The 22,941-nt window shown below is 52.4% G+C and overlaps 1 protein-coding gene across 4 annotated transcripts; it reads left to right on the plus strand.

Moving 5' to 3' along the window:
• Positions 1-1,405: 1,405 nt before the first annotated feature.
• On the plus strand, positions 1,406-22,375 carry MIOX (myo-inositol oxygenase). Of its 4 annotated transcripts, XM_045027519.1 has the most exons (10): positions 1,406-1,515; positions 15,589-15,669; positions 16,673-16,753; positions 17,317-17,479; positions 17,673-17,740; positions 18,293-18,402; positions 18,924-18,991; positions 20,167-20,216; positions 20,658-20,770; positions 21,630-22,375. In XM_045027519.1, exons 1-10 carry the CDS (start codon positions 1,498-1,500, stop codon positions 21,736-21,738), a joined length of 861 nt encoding a protein of 286 aa, XP_044883454.1. In that variant the 5' UTR covers positions 1,406-1,497; the 3' UTR covers positions 21,739-22,375. The 4 variants fall into 4 exon arrangements, with proteins under 4 accessions (XP_044883454.1, XP_044883479.1, XP_044883464.1 ...); XM_045027544.1 differs by lacking the exon at positions 17,673-17,740; XM_045027529.1 differs by lacking the exons at positions 20,167-20,216; positions 20,658-20,770; positions 21,630-22,375 and adding an exon at positions 19,092-19,358 and having other exon boundaries at positions 18,924-19,042.
• The last annotated feature ends 566 nt before the right edge of the window (positions 22,376-22,941 follow it).

Below are 22,941 nucleotides of genomic sequence, written 5' to 3' on the forward strand. Positions count from 1 at the left end.
TCTCAGTGCACCGGCAGCCTCACCATCGTCATGTTTCGTGTGGGCGTCATGGCAGAGGAGAGCTTTAACGAGGGCTCTGAAGGCGGCTGCTCAGGTGGCTTTGTGGACGCTTCCAGGGAGCTCCTCCCACCCATGAAGGGCAGCGTGGGAGAAAGCGCAAAGGGGCTTGTTGACAAAGTTGACAAGGGGGCGATGGAGGCTGATGCCAGGGGCTGATTGGAGGCAGGCGTCAGATAGTGAATGAGGCCTGAGCTGCACTTGAAAGTCAGTCTGGTGGAACTATATTGCTAACCACTATAGTGATACCAATAGTGCGGACACATTTATACCAGTATAAAGATGCCTTGTACCGGGTACTTTATCACCCTTCCCAAGCAGGACTAGCTATAGAGACACTCCCTGGGTTATGCAAACCCAACTCACGCAAATCTGCACTTATGGAAAAAGTTCCATAAGCTTTTTTTTTTTTTTGCGTAATTGTCGGGTATTCATTCCCAACTTATGCAGAATTCGACTTACGCAGGCATTCCGGAACAGAACCCTGTGTAAGTCGGGGAGCGTCTGTATTGGTATCAAATACCCGGCTAGCAGCATAAATGCTTCTCCCCTAAGGAGCTTCTACTGGTTTAATTACAGCAGTAGCGTTAAAGCCGAGCGCAGACAAGGCCTGAGCGATGATAAGGGGGATGAGGCTGGGCCAGGAAGAGGCTCAGAGAAGAGGGAGGCAAAAGGCAAAGGGTCTTTGCAGAGGCGTTCAGCCGGGCTGGGACGGGGCGGGGAGCGAGCCGGGGAGAGGTTTGGCCGGGTGGATGGCCGGGAAAGGCTGGATCTCAGAGCTATTCCGCAGAAAGCAATGGCAGGATTCAGAGGTCCCGGGCTGGGTGAAGTGCAAGATGACCCCCAGGCTATGGGTCTGTGTGCCGGGCAGGCGGGTGGTGCTGTCCAGAGAGAATGAGAAAGGAGGCGGGGGAGGGCTTGAGGTGAAAGATTAAGTGCTCTGGGTTAGCCAGGTGGAGCTTTTACTTCCTGATCTCCCCCCAAATGCTTGGGCCTATGACAAGGCCTCTAGCTCTGCAGGGCCCGCTCTGCTGGGTTGGCCTCTCCCCTGCCCCGGTGCAACCCCGCCTGGGGCACGGGACAGGCCACTGGCTTGTGCCTCTCAGGGACACAGAGCGAGTCCTCGGGATCAGCAACAAGATCCTTCTCCCCCAGCCGCCCCCCCCTGCAGCTGTCACCTCCTGCCCCCAGCTCTCAAAGGCTCACGCATTAATTACTTTCCCAGAAGCTACTTCCAAGCAATGAGAGTTTGGCCCAGGGCGAGTTAACTGGTGACTCATTTCGCCCTGGGGTCAGCACTTCTTCGGGCAGGTTCTGGCCAGTCCTGGGCCCTCCTTGCATAACTCAGGGGGGTTTATAAACCCAGAGAGACACCTGCCCCAGCCCCAGAGACTGCAGCGCTCCCCTCCTCACACACTCTCCTCCTCCGGGGCTGCCGGGATGAAGGTCGTGCGCATGGTGAGTAGGGAGAGGCAGACTGGCCTGGGATCTGAATCCTAGAGGCAGCAGAGGAAAAGCCATCGGGTCACTCCCGTCCCATCCTGCCCAGCCATCATCCCCCCACCTCCCACCCTCCTGGTCCGGATTGTGCCCAGCGTCTATTCGCCAGGGCTAGACCCTGGCTAGTTTTCAGTGGCCCAAGAGACAAGGCTCCCACTGATTCCACCGGGGATATGACTCACCAGCTGCTGGCAGGAAGGTTCCCCTGAGATTTTCCTTTGCTGGGTTTGGTCCTAGGGCTCCCCTGTGTACACACGCCACTGTACCCCTCCCCCCCACCATGCAGAGCTTGCATCTTCCACTCAATCCCCCATATGCAGAGAGACCATTGGATCCTCTGTGTTCAGACCCTACTGGGTCCCACACACAGAGATCCTGCTGCTTCTCATCTGATCCCCTATGCACAGACCCGACTGTCCGTGCAAAGACCCCGTCACGCCCCATCAGGTATCCTGCATGCACACACCCTGCAGGTTCCCCAGTGTGTGTGGAAGCTCCTAGTCGATCCTGTGCATATAGATCCTGCCTTCCCGCACTGGCTCCCACATGTACAGATCTGCTGGATCTGCGGTGCCCAGATGCTAGGGGACGCACTGGGCTCAGGGTCCAGCCACTTCTCCTTGATCTCATAGCAATGCCAGGCACACTTGCCCACCTCTCACCCTTATGCTTGGGCCCTAGAACTGTTTGCTAGAGGATAGGGGGATACATGTCCCCTCCCCCCAATAGGTCAGGGCCTAAATAAAACATTAAACCCCGTAACCATCAGTAGAACACAGACACACAGGCCAACAGATTGTTAGGGACCACCAGGAAAGGGATAGGTAGTAAGACAGAAAATATCAGAGTGGCACTAGATAAATCCATGGTCCGCCCACACCTTGAATAGTGTGTGCAGGTGTGGTCGCCTCATCTCAGAAACGACACATTGGAATTGGAAAAGGTGCAGAGAAGGGCAACAAGCTTCCATATGAGGAGAGATGAAAAAGACTGGGCCTGTTGATCTTTGAAAAGAGATGACGAAAGCGGGATATGATAAAGGGCTGTAAAATCATGACTGGTGCGTGAATAAGGAAGTGTTATTTACCTGTACACAAGAACTCAGGACTCACCTGATGAAATTAATAGGCAGCAGGTTTAAAACAAAAGGAAGTACTTCTTCTTACGGCACACAGTTAACCTGTGGAACTCACTGCCATGGGATGTTGTGAAGGCTAAAAGTATAACTGGGTTCAAAATAGAATTAGATAAGTTCCTGGAGAACAGGCCCATTAATGGCTTCTAGCCAAGACATTCAGGGACACAACCCCATGCTATGGGTGTCTCTAAACCTCTGACTGCCAGAACCTGGGACTGGACAACAGGGGATGGATCACTCAGTAATTGCCCATTTCTGTTCATTCCTGCTGAAGCATCTAGCACTGATCACTGTTGGAAGACAGGATACTGGGCTAGATGGACCATTGTTCTGACCCATGGCAGTGAGTTCCACAGGTTAACTGTGTGCCGTAAGAAGAAGTACTTCCTTTTGTTTTAAACCTGCTGCCTATTCATTTCATCAGGTGACCCCTGGTTCTTGTGTACAGGTAAATAACACTTCCTTATTCACACACCAGTCATGATTTTACAGCCCTTTATCATATCCCGTTCTTCTGTTCTTATGACATAAGTAGTGACATCTCTGTACCTTTCCTCAGCATATATTTTTGGCAGGTTTCCAACTCCCCTTCCCCCATGATATTGTCCCAATTAGATTCCAGCATTAGATTGCACGTCCCTCTTTTTGGTCCAATGAGTTGACTGTATGGTTCTGGAAGTCCCTCCTATCATGTCCTCCCTTTCCAGGACCCCTAGGTCCCTTTCGAGCCATGTGTGCATTTACGGTGCCATGGGCCCTGGCCCTGTTGGGGGAAAAAACAAGATTTAAAAAAATGTTCATTAATTCATCCTTCTGGAATCATTAAAAATAAATGACTAAATATAGATTTCATGCCTTTCACTCATTTTAGAAAAAAATGTGCTTTTTATGCCAGTACTACAATGCTAAATAAAGCTGATTCAATAATTGTATGAAAGTGCTGGCAAAATTCTCAATACATATGTGCAAGAGGTTTAATAACAAAGGAATAAATGTATCTATCCCCAGACACCCCCCCACCTATTATCTATCCATCCCCAGACACCTCCTCTATCTATCTATCTATCTATCTATTGCATTTTCCTTTATTTTAGAGAAAAATATGCATTTATATAATTAGTTCAATTCTAAACAAATTAAACGCTTGCAAAAAGGGTTAGTAACAGAGGAACAAAGCAGTGTTTATATATAATGCCTCATGCATCTTCCTCATTTTTAGAGAAAATATTCTTTTAAGCAGTTAGTACAATTCTAAATAAATTAAACACCCGCACAGACACAAACACACACACCCTGCACTCTCCTTTGTGGCTGCTATTTAACAAATTAAAGCCGAACTGCGGAGTGCCCTGGTTTAAACTCTCCCAAAACTCCTGAGAAAAGCTCCACGAGGAAAAAGTTATTTTCTTTGAAATCTTCCTGGCCGTTTTGTCATTGTGTCGCTAGGTAACCCAAAGCCCAGTAACAAGGCTATGCAGGACCTGCGGGATTGCCCTTCCCCCTCTCCAATTCCTCTCTCCACACCAAGCACGGAAAGGATAATGCTAAAGTTAATGTCTGATATACAGACACTCTTTTACAGCACAAAGACTTCCCCGGTTCTGCAACCCTCCAACGTAACACAACTGAGAACGTTATGTAAGCGGGGGAAGGGTCCCGCTATTGTGGGGAACATTCCTGGCTTATACGTGAACCCGGTGAAGTGGGCTAGTGAAAGGATCTGAGTCCTCGCTCCCACTTCCTTTATCCAGAGGCTGCCTGACCTTGAGGGCTCCCCTTCCACTCTCCTGTGTGGCAGAGTCCTCATAACCCCAACAAGGCTGGGCCCAGGATTCCTGGGGGGCTCGACCCCCAACCTTGTCGTGGTCACGTAGGGCAGGGGTGAGGGTGTCCCCACTCTGGGGGGCTCGCTCTGCACTGGGCACCTCCCTGACCCACTGATCATTACACACAGTTCAAAGCAAATACAATTTATTAAACAGCCACCAATTAAAAAAAAACAAGGAAAAAACAGGAAAGGTGAAAGGAAAACCCGTCACCCTGCTCTGTGGCACGGGGACGTCACAGCCAGTGTCTCTGCAATGTCGGGGCAGTTCAGGCTGTTCCTCACACGTCCCAGGCCCCTTCCCAGTCCCTGGCTGTGCTGCAGGGACGCTGCGGGTCGGACACTTGCTCTGGCGATTCCCACACGCCCTCTGGCTCCAGGTAGCAGGTCCCTTCTTCCCAGCGTCGCCCCAGCCCTGTCGGGGTTACGATCCCCCCCAAGTCTGGCCGACAGGGCATCTTGGCCAGGGGCATCTCCCTGCGCTGGGCCCTCTGCCCAGGGTCCCCCTCGCTCTCCCCAGCTGCTCCCCGCACCCGGCTCCGGACTGCTCCCAGCTCCAGCCCCAGCTCCAGCCCCGGATCCAGCTCCAGCCCCAGCCTCACGCTGCCTCAGCACGGCTGCTGCTGCTGCTGAGCCTCCAGCTCCCTGGACTGCTTCTCTGTCCCCCCTGGCTCTGTGGCTGCAGCTCTGCTCCCAGCACTGGATCTGCTCTCCCTGGGCCGTGTCCCTGGCTCTGTGGCTGCAGCTCTGCTACCAGCACTGGATCTGCTCTGTGGGCTGCTTCTGTGACTCTGCTCCCAGCTCTGACCTGCTCCCTGGGCTGCGTCTCTGGCCCCTCTGGCCGGCCCAGCTCCGCTCCCCAGCTCAGCTCCAGCCCCTGCTTTCTCCTTAGCTCCGCCCCCCCAAATCTGTCCGCCCCAGGCAATTCCAGCTCACAGGGAGGACGGGACCCCCGTGGCCTCCTGACTCCCTGACTAGCCTGCCTGCCCTGTCAATCAGGCTGGCCTGGAGCATTGGCCTCTCTCCATTGGTCCTGGGGACCGTCAGTCTCAGGGTCCCGGTTTCCCATCAACTCTTCCCCTTTCTTTCGGTAGAGGGAGCCAGCCAATCAAAACACCCCCGCTGAGTTTTAGTGAGGGGCCAACAGTCCCCTTACATTTAGAAAACGATACACTCCGGGCACATGTGGACAGCCAGTGCATGGGTCACAAGTGCATGTAAATAGAAACTGGACATATGCAGAGCACCATGCAAAGCCTTGTTTAGCAACCAGTGTGTGCTGCCTGCATCTATCTATCTATCTATCTATCTATCTATCTATCTATCTATCTATCTATCTATCTATCTATCTATCTATCTATCCCCATCCACCCCTCTATCTATCTATCTATCTATCTATCTATCTATCTATCTATCTATCTATCTATCTATCTATCCACACCCCCCCCTCTATCTATCTATCTATCTATCTATCTATCTATCTATCTATCCACACACACCCCCTCTATCTATCTATCTATCTATCTATCTATCTATCTATCTATCTATCTATCTATCTATCTATCTATCTATCTATCCACACACACACCCCATCTATCTATCTATCTATCCACACACACCCCATCTATCTATCTATCTATCTATCTATCTATCTATCTATCTATCTATCTATCCCCATCCACCCCTCTATCTATCTATCTATCTATCTATCTATCTATCTATCTATCTATCTATCCCCATCCACCCATCTATCTATCTATCTATCTATCTATCTATCTATCTATCTATCTATCTATCTATCCACACACACCCCCTCTATCTATCTATCTATCTATCTATCTATCTATCTATCTATCTATCTATCCCCATACACCCCTCTATCTGTAAAGGTCTATAACAGTTATTTCAGAGGAATCAAGAATAAAAACCAGGCAATCCCACTGCACATCCCCCAAAGCGTACACACTCATACTTGTTTTTCAGCCCTATTTTATACAGCACATACACAGCCCAGCTTAAAGGAACTCTGTGTACAATTGGTCAGTACACCCAGGCAGGAGACAAAATGCAGGCCTAGATGAAACTATCCCTGCTCTATGTAAAAGAATGTGTATTGGTAAAACTTGGATCTAATAAATGAAAAAAACACAATGGAGTGTTCGGGAAACCCACATTTTAATATTGGGCGGGCAATGGATACAAACAAAATGTTCAGCGTATCTGAAGCAGTTTAATAGTCAGTATTTTTGCATTATTCACTTATTTGGCCCATTTAGCAAAATACAAAAAAAGAAATGAAAAGTCCTGAATCAGCCACAAACCCCTACGTTTTATCTAGCTTAGAGGCAGGAATTTGGCAGCCCAATAAAACCCAGCTGCAGAATTATCACACTCTGCTCTCCCAGCACCCTGTTGAGCATCTGGTTTTGGGGCTGGCGAAAGCAGGCCGGGCCGAACCCACTCGTGCCTTCAGAGACGGTGGTGTACTGGTACTCCAAGGCATCTGAGGAAACAGTGCTCAGCTGCTGAGGGATTTAAATACGAAACACAAGCCAGGTTTGATTTTGGTTTTTACGCCACACTTTAAAACCTTAAAGTTTGTGCCAGGAGGCCTCTTTGGCCTTTACAAAAAATTCGCCTCAGGCTGGTCTTGCTCCACAGACCTTTTGGCGGGTGTGGTGGAACCAACTGCTCTAGCAAGTTCAGCAACCGTAGCCTGCTCCTCTCACCGCTACCGCGCCTTTTGCGCCAGCGCCTTAAACATTCATACGTGCAGCTTCCTAGATTCGTAGATACCAAGGCCAGAAGGGACCGTTGAATCATCTCATCTGGTCTGCATAACACAGGGCAGAAAACATCCCCAAATAACTTACGTGTGCCTCATCTCTTCCACCCCACTGTTTGAATGACTTGGGGTCTCCTCATTGAGTTTCAGCACCTCAAACAACAGCAGGGCTCAGGAGCCGTCTTCTGGTTCTCCTCCTCTGCCCCATCCTTGTGATTACTTTCATTGTCAGCCACCATGGCCGCCTGGCTTGGTGCCGGTGTGCCAATAATATAGCGGTTTCTTCTGTTCCCACAACTTCACCCGTATGCCATCTCTTCATGAGCCGCTTCTCTCTGGGTGGCGGCGAGGCTGGATTCAAGACCTTTGGCTGTATCTCCATCTTTAGTCAACAAGCCTTTTCAGAAAGCGCGTCCTCTTTCATCCAATGGTTGGACAGCACTTTCTTAGCTAACAGGTATGGGGCCGCCCTTCCGAAGGAAGGCCTTTCAGCTGGCTCATCGGAGGGTGGGGACTGGTGTCAAAAGGGGTGGCGAGAGGGTGAAGATCTTGGCATACAGGGGTGATTCTAGGGGTGGGTGAACAGGGTGGTTGTCCTGGGCACCCAATTCCAGGGGGTGGGCCATACAGCTGTGCCATTCAGCTATTTCTTTTCTCTGCACGCTGACTGGCTGGCCGTTTGTGCTCCACTGATTGGCTAGTTTTCCCCCCGCCCCTTGGCCTCTCGTGGGGCAGGGGTGGCATGTGGAAGGTTTTCCCCCTGGCTGGCAAAATGTCTAGGGCTGCTCCTGTTTGCACACTTTATATTGCACTGTTTTTTAATTTTATACTTTGTTGGTAGGTTCCAATTTATCAAAAACGAAGGTATGTGAGCTGTTCCTCTGTCAAGGGTCCCATGTGCTTGTACATATGGGCAGGTATATGGGTGATGGGAGAACATAAGAACATAAAAATAGCCCAGTATCCTGTCTCTGACATTGACCAGTGCCAGATGCATCTGGCAATCAGAGGCTAGAGACACCCAGAGCACGGGGTTGTGTCCTTGACCATCTTGGCTAATAGCCATTGATGGACCTGTCCTCTTGGAAATTAGCTAATTCTTTTTGAACCCAGTTATACTATTGGCCTTCACAACGTCCCCTGGCAAGGAGTTCCACAGGTTGACTGCGTGTTGTGTGAAGAAGTGCTTCTGTCTCTTTGTTTTAAACCTGCTGCCTATTAATTTCACTGGGGGACTCCTGGCTCTTGCATTATGGGAAGGGGCAAATAACACTTTCGTGTTCACTTTCTCCACAGCAGTCATGATTTTATAGACCTCTATTGTATCCCTTCTTAGCTGTCCTTTTTTCAAGCTTAACAGTCCCAGTCTTTTTAATCTCTCCTCACATGGGAGCTGTTCCAGACCCCTAATAACATTTGTTGCCCTTCTCTGCACCTTTTCCAGTTCTAATATATCTTTTGTGAGATAGGGCAATCAGAACTGCACGCACTATTCAAGGTGTGGGCGTACCATGGCTTTATATAGTGGCATAATGATATTTTCTGTTTTATTATCTATCTGTTTCCTAATAGTTCCTAACACTCTCTTAGCCTTTTTTTACCTCTGCTGCACATTGAATGGATGTTTTCAGAGAACTATCCGTGGTGACTCCAAGATCTCTTTCTTGAGCGGTAACATCTAATTTAGATCCCATCATTTTGTATATATAGTTGGGATTATTTTTTCCAATGTGCATTACTTTGCACTTATCAATATTAAATTTCATCTGCTCACTTTGCCTAAGAACCTTTGGCGTGGGAACTTGTCGAAGGCTTTCTGAAAGTGCAAGTACACTATATCCACTGGATCACTCTTGTCCACATGCCTGTTGGCCCCCTCAAAGAATTCTACTAGACTGGTGAGATATGATTTCCCTTTACAAAAGCCCTGTTTCCTCTTTCCCAACATATTGTGTTCATCTATGCATCTGATCATTTTGTTCTTTACTATAGTTTCAACCTATTTGCCTGTTCTGAAGTTTGGCTCACCAGCCTGTAATTGTGAGGATCGCCTCTGGAGCCTTTTTTAAAAACAGGTGTTACATTAGCTATCCTCGAGTCATCCGGGACAAAGGCTGATTTAAGCAATAGGTTACATTTAACAATTTGCAGTTCTGCAATTTCATATTTGGTGCAAAATACCTCTGAGCTTTCCCGTTTTCTTCAAATCCACTCTTACATCATATCCTCTTTCACTTCAACAAAGCCTTTAATCCCTCCCAAACCACTCTGCATTAGGGCTTTAGTCACCATGACGCCTCTGTTTTCAATGATTTCTCAGGTCTATCAAACGCTGTCTTGTGTATTTATCGCTATCAAGTACCTAGGGTCACAGTTTGTGTACAATGTGAAGTTTGGTACAAGAACGGGGGAATTATTTCTTGGGACCCCTTCAATGTGAGGACAAATATGTAATTTTTTAAATGTAATTGTTGCTTTGCAGCTACTGCTACAATATATCACTGAGCATTTTTCTTGCCAGTTAGAAATGACCAAGCATGGCGTTTTGGCCTGTTATATATGCCCAATGTGTCCGATGCCCTTGTTAATGTAATTTATTTATTTCTCACTGCTGATCCCCTTGGGAAAATGATTAGAAAGCCTGGCAAAAGAAAGGTGGGGAGATAACACCTCAAGAGGCAGGGGAGAGAGTTTATGTTACAAGTCAAGTGTCAGAGGGGTAGCCGTGTTAGTCTGGTTCTGTAGGAGCAGCAAAGAATCCTGTGGCACCTTATAGACTAACAAACGTTTTGCAGCATGAACTTTCGTGGGTGCATCCGAAGAAATGGGTATTCACCCACGAAAGCTCATGCTGCAAAACGTCTGTTAGTCTATAAGGTGCCACAGGATTCTTTGCTGCTCCTATGTTACAAGTGTTCACTTGGGCTAAAGTATGACAACTGACAAACAATGCACATAACATTGCTTCGCTAAATAAAGGTTCCGGACAGTTGTCAAAGTTTCCCATAAAAGCCAGGTCTCATGTCTTATCCTCGGGCCCTATTTCTGAATTATACTTTTCAAAGCCTGGGTTACTCTCGCTCTTTCTCTTGCTGTACGTAGCATGTAAGAAATACTTTCTAAAACATTAATTGGAGTTAATTTTTATTTCATTAGACCTTTGACTAAAAATAGTACGTTTAGCAGAAGGAGATGGAGAGGATGCAATATTAGTTACCAGCTATTAGCGCGAGAAAAATGGGGAATGTGAGGTTGTGGGCACATGCTTCTTCAGATAACCACTAAAAACTCAGAAAAATGGAAGGGGCGAGGGAAGGTGTCAGACAGGGAAACCTTTATCTCTGTCCTTCAGGCAGTTAGAAAGCCATGACTTAAAATTAGGGCTGTCAAGCGATTCAAAAATTAATTGTGATTAAAAAATTAATCGTGATTAATTGTGGTGTTAATAATAGAATATCATTTATGTAAATAATTATTATTAAATAATAATTTTGGATGTTTTCTACATTTTCAAATATATTGATTTTAATTACAACACAGAATATAAAGTGTACAGTGCTCACTTTATATTGATTTTTGTTTACAAATATTTGCACTGTAAAAAACAAAATAAATAGTATTTTTCAATTTAACTCATACAAGTATTGTAGTGCAATCATGAAAGCTGAACTTACAACTGTAGAATTATGTACAAAAAATAACTGCATTCAAAAATAAAACAATGAAAAACTTTAGAGCCTACGAGTCCACTCAGTCCTACTGCTTGTTCAGCCAATCGCTCAGACAAACAAGTTTGTTTACATTTGCAGGAGATAATGCTGCCCTCTTCTTGTTTACAATGTCACCTGAAAGTGATAACACGCGTTTGCGTGGCACTGTTCTAGCCAGCGTCACAAGATATTTATGTGCCGGATGCGCTAAAGAGTCATGTGTCCCTTCATGCTTCAACCACCATTCTAGGGGACATGCATCCATGCTGATGACGGGTTTTGCTTGATAACAATCCAAAGCAGTGCGGTCCAACGCATGTTCATTTTTATCATCTGAGTCAGATGCCACCAGCAGAAAGTTGATTTTCTGTTTTTGGTGGTTCGGGTTCTGTAGTTTCTGAATCAGAGTGTTGCTCTTTTAAGACTTCTGAAAGCATGTTCCACACCTCGTCCTGCTCAGATTTTTTAAGGCACTTCAGGTTCTTAAACCTTGGGTCAAGTGCTGTAGCTATCTTTAGAAATCTCACATTGGTACCTTCTTTGCGTTGTGTCAAATCTGCAGTGAAAGGGTTCTTAAAATGAACAACATGTGCTGGGTCATCATCTGAGATTGCTATAACATGGAATATATGGCAGAATGTGGGTAAAACAGAGCAAGGGACATACAATTCTCCCCCCAAGGAATTCAGTCACAAATTTAATGAACACTTTTTTTTTCTTAATGAGTGTCATCAGCATGGAAGCATGTCCTCTGGAATAGTGGCCGAAGCATGAAGGGGCATATGAATGTTTAGCATATCTGGCACGGAAATACCTAGCAGTGTCGGCTACAAAATTGCCATGTGAACACCTGTTCTCACTTTCAGGTGACATTGTAAATAAAAAGCAGGCAGAGCATTATCTCCTGTAAATGTAAACCAACTTGTTTGTCTGAGCGATTGGCTGAACAAGAAGTAGGACTGAGTGGACCTGTGGGCTCTAAAGTTTTACACTGTTTTGTTTTGGAGTGCAGTTATGTAACAAAAAAAAAATCTATATTTGTAAATTGCACTTTCATGATAAAGAGGTTGCACTACAGTACTTGTATGAGGTGAATTGAAAAATACTATTTATTTTGTTTATCATTTTAAAAGTGCAAATATTTGTAATAAATAATAATAATAATATCAAGTGAGTACTGCACACTCTGTATCCTGTGTTGTAATTGCAATCAATATATTTGAAAATGTAGAAAAATGTCCAAAAATATTTAATAATTTCAATTGGCATTCTATTGTTTAACAGCGCGATTAAAACTGCGATTAATCTGGAACCCATATAGGGTAGCATCAAACACTTACAGTCCATACTCAATGGGGACCTCATCCTGAAATAAATCTTTCCTGAACGCCCCTTTGGCCTTCAAACAACCCCCCAACCTTGCCAAGTCATCATCAGAAACAAGCTCCCCATAGACTAGGACCCACCAACCCAAGTAACACCAGACTCTGCCAGAACAACAGATGCAAAACATGTAGGCAAATCTCCACTGTCATGATAATCAACATCCCCCATAACACACCTTTCAAAATCCATTGGTTCTGCACATGGCTATCACAACCTGCGGGGTACCTCATCCAGGAGCGGCGGAAGCCCCCTAAAAATGGGGGGGCCCACTGTCGCCCGAACTGTGGTCCTGCCCCGCCTCTTCCCTCTGAGGCCCCTCCCCTCCCCAGGGTTGGGTTGAGGTTTTCATGCTGTGCAATTCATGTAGGCAAAATTTCACTAAAATAATGAGATTTCTTTATGGTGGAAGCCAGTAGGGGCTGATTGCCATTTGGGAGAAAAGGATAACGAAATACGTTACCTTGAATAGGGAAATTTGAGGGAAAAGCCTGGTACAGTACCATAAAAGGCAATGGGGATCAGAAAAACTTTCTGATTGGCTCAGAAAAATGTGATGCATCCTTATATTTTATGATGTATGATTCTGCAAAAGGCCATGTGGTTAAAGATGACTTGCTAATTGGCTCAGGCAGTGGGGTGTGGTTTGTCGCACGCTCCCAGAGCCGGGCATTTTCAGTGAGGTAGATTCATAGGTTCATAGAGTTTAAGGTCAGAAGGGACCGTTGGACAGGGCGGGCCGTAGGGAAATGGCATCCTGGGTGAACTTGGATTTTGGTGCTCTGGCCTCCACTGCCTCCCTGAGCTCCCCACCCGTCCCCCTAGGCCTCCATTGCCCCCCACCAATCCCCCCATCACCCTGGCCCCCGCTGTCTCCTCAGGCTTCCCACCCCCTCCATTGCCCTTGACCTCCGCTGCCTCCCTCCCATTGGCCCGAGCTCCCTTCCATGGCCTCGCACCCTAGGCCCAGCAGGCTCCTTCCCTCTTGACCATGGCATCCTGGATGATTGCCCACATTGCCCACCCGTAAGGCCGGCCCTGCCATTAGATCATCTAGCCTGGCCTCCTGCATATCACAGCCCATTCAAATTCACCCAGTTCCCCTGTACGTAGCCCAATAGCGGGTGTTTCACTACAGCATAACCTGTGCTGTGGCTAAAGTGGCTCTTCCAGAAAGACAGATAGTCCTGATCTGAAGACCTCCGAGATGGACAAACCACCCCACCCCCCTTGGCAGTTTGTGCCAATGGTTAATCACTCTCACTCACTGCGACAAAATGCGCCTTATTTCTAATCTGATGTGGTCAGTCTTCAGCTTCCAGCTGCTGGTTCTTGGGCTGCCTTCCTCAGCTAGACTACAGACCCCGTTAGTGCCCAGTCTTTTCTCTCGCCGAAGGTCCCTGTACACGGGAACCAAGAGTCACCTTTCAACATCTTGTTGGTGAGCTAAACAGGCGGCTCTTTATGTCTCTTGCTTCAAGGCTCTTTTTGGCATCTTCTTCAATTTTTAAACATCCTTCTAAAGTGTGGACCCCGGAAATGAGGATTGTGGAATCAAACATTTTATGTCATGATCACCGGGGTCTTCTAGTCCAGCGATTAATTCATCTTTGTCCATCACAATGAGGTCCAAAATATTCACTTTCTGTTGCATAAGTGGCTTTTCTTATCTTTCTCCTGGCTCCCTCATCCCTTTAAAAAACTTTCTTGGCCATCTCGGAAAGGCAGCGGTCAAACAGCTAGACCCTGTACACACATCATTAACCCTAAAGTGATATTTACACTTTCTATCAGGAATCCCTTGCAGCCTTCGTGCATGTTTTTAATTTATTTAGAAATGTTCTAACTGCCCACAAAATCAGAAAAATGCATGCTATATAGCATAGAAATATATATAAACATTTCTCATTTATTTCTCCGTTATTAAGTCTTTTTTTGCATACTGGTATATTTAATTTATTTAGAATTGAGCTAACTGCATAAGAGAATACATAATAAGAATACTTTAAAAATGAGGAAAAGTTATATATGTAAAACATAACACTTCTCTTTTGTTCCTTTGTTATTAAGCCTTTTTACATGTATTTATTACATGTATTTTACATGTATTTATACAATTATGTAATTTGACTACACTTAAATTGTACTAACAGTAAAATTGAGGATAATGCATGCCTATATATAAAAATGTATTGTTCTCATATATATATTATTGCTCTGTTACTAAACTTTTGTGGCATGTTTTTAATTTATTTAGACTTGTACTACTGTAGTGGTTTCGTACAATTATTTAATCAACTTGATTTTTGCACACAAAGTATATTTTACACTAAAAATAAGGAAGGAACATGAGATTTATATTTATTTGTTTGTTTTGAATGATTCCAGTAAGGATACACTAAAAAAACTTCAAAAAAAATCTCGTTTTTTTCCCAAAATGGCTGAATGGTGCCTATGTGACCAAACCTGAAACCTAGAGGTCCTGGAAAAAGTAGGCAGGACTTCCAGAGCCATACGGCCATCTCATTGGACAGGAAGGAGGGGCATGCAGTCTAAGGCTGGAGTCTGATTGGTGGATTATAATAGCGGTGGGAGATTGGGCGGGGCATGGAAACCTGTCAGAACTATAAGAACAGGAAAGGTGTAGCTATCACTAGTGACACACAGCTGGGCATTGGAGCTGGTTGGGAATTTGCTGCTGGATCGTGATTCCATCAGAAAATGCCGATTTGTTGAAGTCGAACTGTTCTGTGGGAATGTGTCAGTTGCAACAAAACTTTCGTGGGAAGCAGGCGGGTCCCTTGCCTGCGCATGCACTCCCTGGCTCTGCGGCAGCCGGCCTGGCAGTCGCTGGGGAGTCCGGGCTTCCAGGGTTCCCAGCGCTGGCCAGCCCGGCAGGTGGGCTGCTGGGGAACCAGGTCTCTGAGAGCTTCCAGGCTCCCTGACATCTTCGGTGGAACTGGGAGTCCACTGTGGAACATGGACAGACAGAGTGATGGACTAAGGGACAGTTGGACATTCTGACACAGCAGACAGACAGACATACTGCCTGGACATACCGTTTGATCTACTGAGGCAATAACCTCTGTATGGGTGGCATGGCCGTGGTTGGGTGGGAGGGGGTGGCAGGGAGGGGAGCAGGAGGGCGCTACCCTCGCTGGTCCCTCATGCGAAGCTTCCCTCACCCCAGGACGCAGACCCCTCTGAAGTTTACCGGCCGGAGGCAGGGGCTGAGCATGGCAAGCTGAAAACAGACTACAGGAATTACACGGTGAGCTCCCGCCGCCCTGTCGCCTGCCACCGGCTGTCTGGGGCCTACCCCGTGGGCATGGGTGTCAGCCCCCCACGTCTAGGCAGAGACGGGTCCTGAGGCTAGGGGACTAGGCGCTCAGGCTGGAGCCACTCTGCTCTGACCAACGGGCTGGCAAGCCAGTGACCCCAGCAACTGCACTCCCTGCTGGGGCTAGGAGGGGCCAAGGGAGAGGCCAGGCTGGAATAGCCGGGAGCTCCTCCCACAGCCAGTGCTCCCGCCCTGCTCCCCACAGCGCCCCCTGCTGGGAGTGACCAGGACTGGAATAGCCGGGAGCTCCTCCCACAGCTAGCGCTCCCGCCCCACTCCCCACAGCGCCCCCTGCTGGGAGTGACCAGGACTGGAATAGCCGGGAGCTCCTCCCACAGCCAGCGCTCCCGCCCCACTCCCCACAGTGCCCCCTGCTGGGAGTGACTAGGACTGGAATAGCCGGGAGCTCCTCCCACAGCTAGCGCTCCTGCCCCGCTCCCTACAGCGCCCCCTGCTGGGAGTGACCAGGACTGGAATAGCCAGGAGCTCCTCCCACAGCCAGCGCTCCTGCCCCACTCCCCACAGTGCCCCCTGCTGGGAGTGACCAGGACTGGAATAGCCGGGAGCTCCTCCCACAGCCAGCGCTCCCGCCCCACTCCCCACAGTGCCCCCTGCTGGGAGAGGCCAGGCTGGAATAGCCGGGAGCTCCTCCCACAGCTAGCGCTCCCGCCCCACTCCCCACAGTGCCCCCTGCTGGGAGTGACCAGGACTGGAATAGCCGGGAGCTCCTCCCACAGCCAGTGCTCCTGCCCCGCTCCCTACAGCGCCCCCTGCTGGGAGTGACCAGGACTGGAATAGCCGGGAGCTCCTCCCACAGCCAGTGCTCCTGTCCTGCTCCCCATGGCCAGAGCTCCATATCTACCTCCTGCTGGAGAGGCTGGTGCTGGAGCAGGAGGTCTGGGCTCTCGTCTGAGTCACGGGTGTGTTGTTCCAGGCCGGGCCGCTGCTAGATCGCGTGTATAATACCTACCTGCTGATGCACACGCACCAGACCGTAGACTTTGTCCGGAAGAAGGTACGTCCCCTGGGGACGCACAGAGCCCCACCTGTGACCCTCCAGCGCTGCTGACCCAGCCCCCCGAGACACTCAAACAGCCCCTTCCTGAGACAGGGCTATGACTCTCCAGCGGCTGTGTCTAGGAAAGGGTTAGCCACAGCCCAGCTCCCCTGGAGCCCCCTCCCCCATCCCCGCCCCAGAGCCCCTTAGGGAACGCTGCCCCCCCAACAGCCCCTGGGAACCCCCACCCACGAGAGCCCCCTCCCCCACCCCAGAGCCCCTTAGGGAACACTGCCCCCCCGAAAGCCCCTGGGGACCCCCGCCCACGGGAGCCCCCTCCCTCCCCAGAGCCCCTTAGGGAACGCTGCCCCCCCGACAGCCCCTGGGGACCCCCGCCCATGGGAGTCCCCTCCCCTCCTCCCCAGAGCCCCTTAGGGAACGCTGCCCCCCCGACAGCCCCTGGGGACCCCAGCCAAGGGAGTGGGGCTGGTGCAGACATTCTCCCGCCCCATTTCCTGCCCCAGGAGCTGGCAGTGACCCCTGTGCTCAGAGCTGGGCCTCAGCTGCTCCCGTCTCCCCAGGGCGCAGAGTACGGGGCCTGTGCCCAGCGCCGAATGAGCATCATGGAGGCCTTGGATTTACTGGACAACGTGGTGGATGAATCGGACCCGGACGTGGACTTTCCCAACTCCTACCACGCGTACCAGACCGCCGAGGGCATCCGCCGGGCCCACCCGGACAAAGGTGGGGCCAGTCGGGACTGGGGGGCTTGGCGGCAGGGTCCCAGTTGGGGTCTCCGCAGAGCCGGGAAGGTAGGGACCGAGCGAGAGGCTGCTGCCTTCGCAGCTCCTTGTGGGTGCAGCCAAGAAAGCAGCGTGGGCTCGGGCTGCCCCCACCCCAGCCCCAGGCTGACCCCTCTCCGCTCGCTCTCTCGCAGACTGGTTCCAGCTGGTCGGGCTGCTGCATGACATGGGCAAAATCCTGGCCCTGGCCGGGGAGCCGCAGGTGAGCAGCCGCGGAGGCAGCGTGTGCTCCAGGCAGGGGAGTGGGTCGAATGCACCCAGCACGACTGGTCGCCCCCGTGTGACCCCTGGGGATCAGCCCGGGGGGGGGGGGGTAGGAAGGGGGGCAGTGCCCTAGGCTAGTTGCGTGCAGGCCACCTGCCAGAGAGCACGTCAGACACAGCGCCCTTTGCAAGGGGAGCCGGGGGGGGGGTCGTCCCCCAGCCCCTGGCCAGCTCCTCAGCTGTGTGTTTCCAGGACAGCAGGGGCCCAGCTCAGAGCCCGACCAGCGGGACGGGCCAAGCACCCAGCAAGATTCAGGAACAGGATGGTCCAGGGGTCCCATGGAGATCTGGAGCTACTGCAGTTAATGCTCACAAATGCAAGGCGAGGGGTGGGCTCAGGCTGATCTCTGGCTACGAGAGCCCAGGATGGGGCTGGTGCGGGGCAGATTACCCTCCCCCCCAGCTGTGCACTGAAGGGACCATGGATGGAGCCAGGACAAAACAGCTTGGCCATGGCTGGCGAGCCCTTTCCTCCCGTGCTCTCTCTGCAGTGGGCCGTGGTGGGCGACACGTTCCCCGTGGGCTGCAGGGTCCAGGAGTCCGTCGTCTTCAGCGACTCCACCTTCCACGACAACCCCGACACAGAAAACCCCCTGTACAAGTGAGTCCTACCCCTCCCCCCCCGCCAGAGCACCTGAGCCCTGGGGGTCCCGTGCCACTAGAAAGTGACCCCTAGGCACACCGCACCCTACAAGGCAGCCTCCCACTGGGACGGCTCCGCTCCCCCCCGCCCCAGGGCCGCCCCTCATGGTCTGTGGGCTGCAGCAACAGAGAGCTGGGCCTGGGGTGGTGAGAGCAGCTGGGCATTGGGGCGGCTGGTGGGTGAGGTGTAATCCCCCTCCAAAGGCACAGCTGCAGCCCCGAGTCCCCGCTGCACCCCTCACGGGCGGGTCTGGGTCCTGGCCTCCTTCCCCCCCAGATGGGGGGGGGACGAGACTCAGTTTCCCCAACAATTAACACGCCGAGTCGGCCGATTGTTACCACGGCCCATGTTCTGCACCCGCCTGCAGGCACCTGCCCTGCCGGCTCCGAGCCAGCGCGCGTGCCCTGTAGCCCTGCGGGGCGCTCCCCCAAGAGGGGCCGAGGCGGGAGATCCGCTGACCGGCTCTCTCTCTTGCTCAGCACGCAGTACGGGATCTACCAGCCTCGCTGCGGCCTGGCCAACGTGCTGATGTCCTGGGGCCACGACGGTAAGGGCGTGCCCGGCGGAGGCGCCTGGCTGCGGCCAAGGGCTGGGCCTGGTGGAGGCGCCCGGCGGAGGCTCCTGGCTGCGGCCGAGGGCTGGGCCTGGCTCTGGAAGCCCCTTGGAGAACGGAGCCGGGGAGGGGGATTCTAGGGCCCCTTCAGGGTGAGGGTCAGTGCACCCGTGGGAGCAGATCCCTGCTCCTGGAGCTCTCGGCTGCCCTCTCCTCCCGGCTCTCCCTCGTCGCGCTCCTTGGGGGCCTTCCGCTGCCCCTTGCCGTCCGTGTCCCATGGGGCTCCCTTTGCACTATCCCCCTCGTCGCAGGGGCCACAGCTGCACCCCCCTTCCCACCTGCCAAACCCACCGCCCTCTCCTCCCCCGTTGTCCCCCTCCCCACTTCCTGCACATCAGGCCCTGCCTCCCTGGCCCTCGCCTCACCTTGCTGCTCCCTCAGCCTGTGCGCCCCCACCCCCCTCGCCACCAGCCTCCGCCAAAGAGCAGCCGGGTATCAGAGGAACAAACTGCGGTCCGGGGGCAGCTCTCCAGACACATGATGCTCGCCCCCTGCCCCGGGCAACCGGGATCTTCCCCCCAGCCGCCCATCCCCATCCACAGGGGCTTAGGGCACTATGATGGAATAGCCTTGCAAAGCATCTCTCCTGTCGCTGGCTAGCGGCTGGGCCACAGCGGATAGCAGCCTACTGCCAGCTAACAGAGGTGCTCCCGTGGTCGTGCATGACCTGTGTCTCCCCTGTTCGTTCACAGCTGGGGAAACAGAGGCACAGACTCGCCCAAGGTCGCATTGCAAACCACTGTCAGAGCCAGGAGCAGAACCCAGGAGTCCTGCCCTCGGGCGGCACGCCCACCCTGCTTTGCTGTCATTTTGGCATTGTCAGCTCCTGCGATGGGTGCTCCATCCCCTGACTGCTCTGCGCTGCGCCTGGCACTGGGGCTAATATTGTCAGATGTGGGCAGTGACCTTGGGTGCCCAGCCAGAAGCCCCGGGGCCTGGTTTTCTGCTAGGCGCCCATAGCTGTAGAGCTGCATGCAGTCCTGACTGCAGGTTCATTTCTGGCTGGCAGAGCCGCCAGGCTCCGAGGGGGGTAGCAGAGAGGCTGGGGCTGGGCGTTGGAGCCCGTCTGGGTGCCCGAGCTCGCAGGGCTAACACTGCTCTCTCCCCAGAGTACATGCACCAAGTCATGAAATTCAACAACTTTGCTCTCCCTCAGGAGGTAAGGGGTTGGTGATTTTTGGAGGTTTTTTTTTTGGGGGGGTGTGCGCGCGAAACGGGAGTATGTGGCTGTGAGAACTGATTTACGCCTGCCCCCTGGCTCAGACTGTCTCCTGCCGCCCCCAGGGACAGCATGCTGGGCATTCGCCCCATGGGCATTCCCCTGCTGTCCAGCTGGGTTATGCAACCCCCTGCAGCAGCAGGAAGTCTTCACAGTCCGGTTCCTCTGCCTCCACCTGCTCCTTAATGCCTGTTGGCACAGCGCTGACACCCCCTCCTGCAGGCTCTGAGGATGAGGCACCAACAGCCTTGGGGACACCAATGGGAGATTTGGCTCCAGGGATTGGCGAGAAGGAGCCCCCTGGGCTGGGCGCTCTCAGAGTTGGTGGGATGGGTGGGTCCGGGCCAATGCTGCCCCTCTCACCCCTTTCTCCCCTTGCAGGCTTTCTACATGATCCGCTTCCACTCGTTCTACCCCTGGCACACGGGCGGGGATTACATGCACCTGTGCAGCAACGAGGACCTGCGCATGCTGGCCTGGGTCAAGGAGTTCAAGTGCGTGCCCCAGCCCTGGGGCGGGGGGAAGGGGCTGCTGAGCCAGGCACAGAGGTTGGGCATTGTGGCCATGCAAGCAAAGGCAGCAAATTTGAAACTGATAAAAGGAAAGACCTCCCCCCGCCCCCAAACCCAGAGTACCAGGGAGCTGGGGAACTCTCTGCCCCATGAAGCCAGAGGCCAAAAATTTGAGATTCACGCAGGCCTTGGACATTTTATGGGGAGAATAGGAACACACAGTTATTGATGCTAACATGTTTTTGCATCAATATTAAGCTTCTCCAATTATTAGAGAGCAGGAAGGGACCTAAGGTGGGCTCCTGCCATCCCCCACCTTCCATTGCAGAGTGCTTGCACCTTCCTCCCACACAGCTGGTTCCTTCCCCGGGTGAAGCCGGGATCCGGGGCTAGGAGGAACCTCAGGGCTGATCCAGTCTGGCACTCACAGTGTTTGAGATCAATGGAACAGAGAGGTTGGAGTCAGCAGGGAATGGGAGCAGGGCTGCAGCTGGGGAAGGCTCCCTGGCTGAGGCTGTTCTCTGAGGGCCAGTATTTGGGGACTGGCTTTGGCTAGGAGGCGTATAGAGAACAAGGTGCTGCGCCTACAGGGAGCCCTGGAGAGCTACCCAGTTACAGACATGGGAGAGAATTGATCACGCCCCTGCTCCATGGGCTGGGGGGCAGAGAGCAGCACAGGGGTGGATTAGTGCTGCCTGCCTAAGATGCTTGCCCCAGTGCCAGAGGGCAGGGTGCTGGCCTCGGGCTGCTGTAGGGGAGCAGTTGAGCTGGTCCCCATTCTGCTGCCAGGTTCCTGGGAGGGGAGCAGCCTAGTTCAGCCTTTACTTTCTGCTCCCTGCAGCAAGTTTGATCTGTACACCAAGTGCGAGGACCTGCCCGACGTGACGCAGCTGAAGCCCTATTACCAGTCCCTGATTGACAAGTACTGCCCAGGCCAGCTGTGCTGGTAACCAGCCGAGCAAGCACCTGCCTGCCCCCGCTGCCGCATCCCCACCCAGTCCCCTACCCTCACCCAGCTGGATGAGCTCAATCCGTGAGCACAACAGGAGCCAGCCTCCAGGCCCCGGGGAACAGCCCCCCTCAGGCCTGGCCCTGCATTCCCCCACCAGTCAGCCTGCACGGAGGGCCCCTGAGCCAGTGCAGCTGGGCTGGGCTGCTAGGGGAGCCAGTAGCCCCACGCCAGCAAAGGCACATGCAGGTGGAAGCGGTGAGATGAGATGGTTCCACTTGCTGCCACATTTCTCATTCTGTTCCCCACTCCGGCTCGCTGAGGCCCGGGTACTGCAGAATGGCACATGGGCAAAGAGCACGCTGCAGCCACCCCCTCCCATCTCTGGGCCAGCCAAGCTGCCCCACCCCACGCAACCACTCCCACCACACAGCACCACTCCGGTTTGCCCCTTACTCTGCCCTTGCACAAGCCCCCATCGGCATCAGCAGGAGCTGAAAGCCCCCAGCCCAGCCCAGCGCATTAGCCCTCTGCAGCCGGGGGCGGGGTATGGCAGATGGCATGTGATCACCCTCTCAAGGGGAGCGCCGCTGTGCTGGGGGTTGTTCTCTGAACTCAATAAATGGGTTGTTAGCGTACACGGTGCTGGATCTGTTACACGCCTGCTGCAGAGCCCCACAGAACTAGCCTCACAGCAAAGGGGGTGGGGGTACTGAGGTGATGCGGGGCCTCAGCCTCTCCCCACACACCTGCTGCGAGCTGGGTAACAGGCTGCAGCAGACCCCCGCCTCCCCGTGCCAACTACTTTCCGCTGCCCCAGTAACGAGTGGCGCCTCTTCTTGCTGAGCCATTGCCTGGGCCTGACTCCTCCCTCTCCCCCTTCTGACTCTGGGGAGCAGCACTCTCACTTTTACCATCCACTCCAGCCCCAGCCCCCCTAGGCTCAGCCCAAGGCCCTCATGCAGCTCACCTCAGCACCTGCTCTCCAGGCCTGCACATGCAGCATCTCCTCCTGCACCAACACTCCTTTGTCCTCCTCCAGGGGTGGTGCATGGGGACAGCCTGGCTTTCTAAGGGGGCAGTGAAGGGTCCCTGGCCCCAGGACACAAGCTGGGCTGCTGGAAGCCATGCAAGAGGCTAGAGCTGCTGAGAAAGGCAGCTGGCACTGCCGTGGCACACTCAGCAGCCCACAGGAGGATGTAGG

The sequence above is a fragment of the Mauremys mutica genome, chromosome 1, assembly GCF_020497125.1.
Source record: "Mauremys mutica isolate MM-2020 ecotype Southern chromosome 1, ASM2049712v1, whole genome shotgun sequence".
Classification (NCBI taxonomy): domain Eukaryota; kingdom Metazoa; phylum Chordata; order Testudines; family Geoemydidae; genus Mauremys; species Mauremys mutica.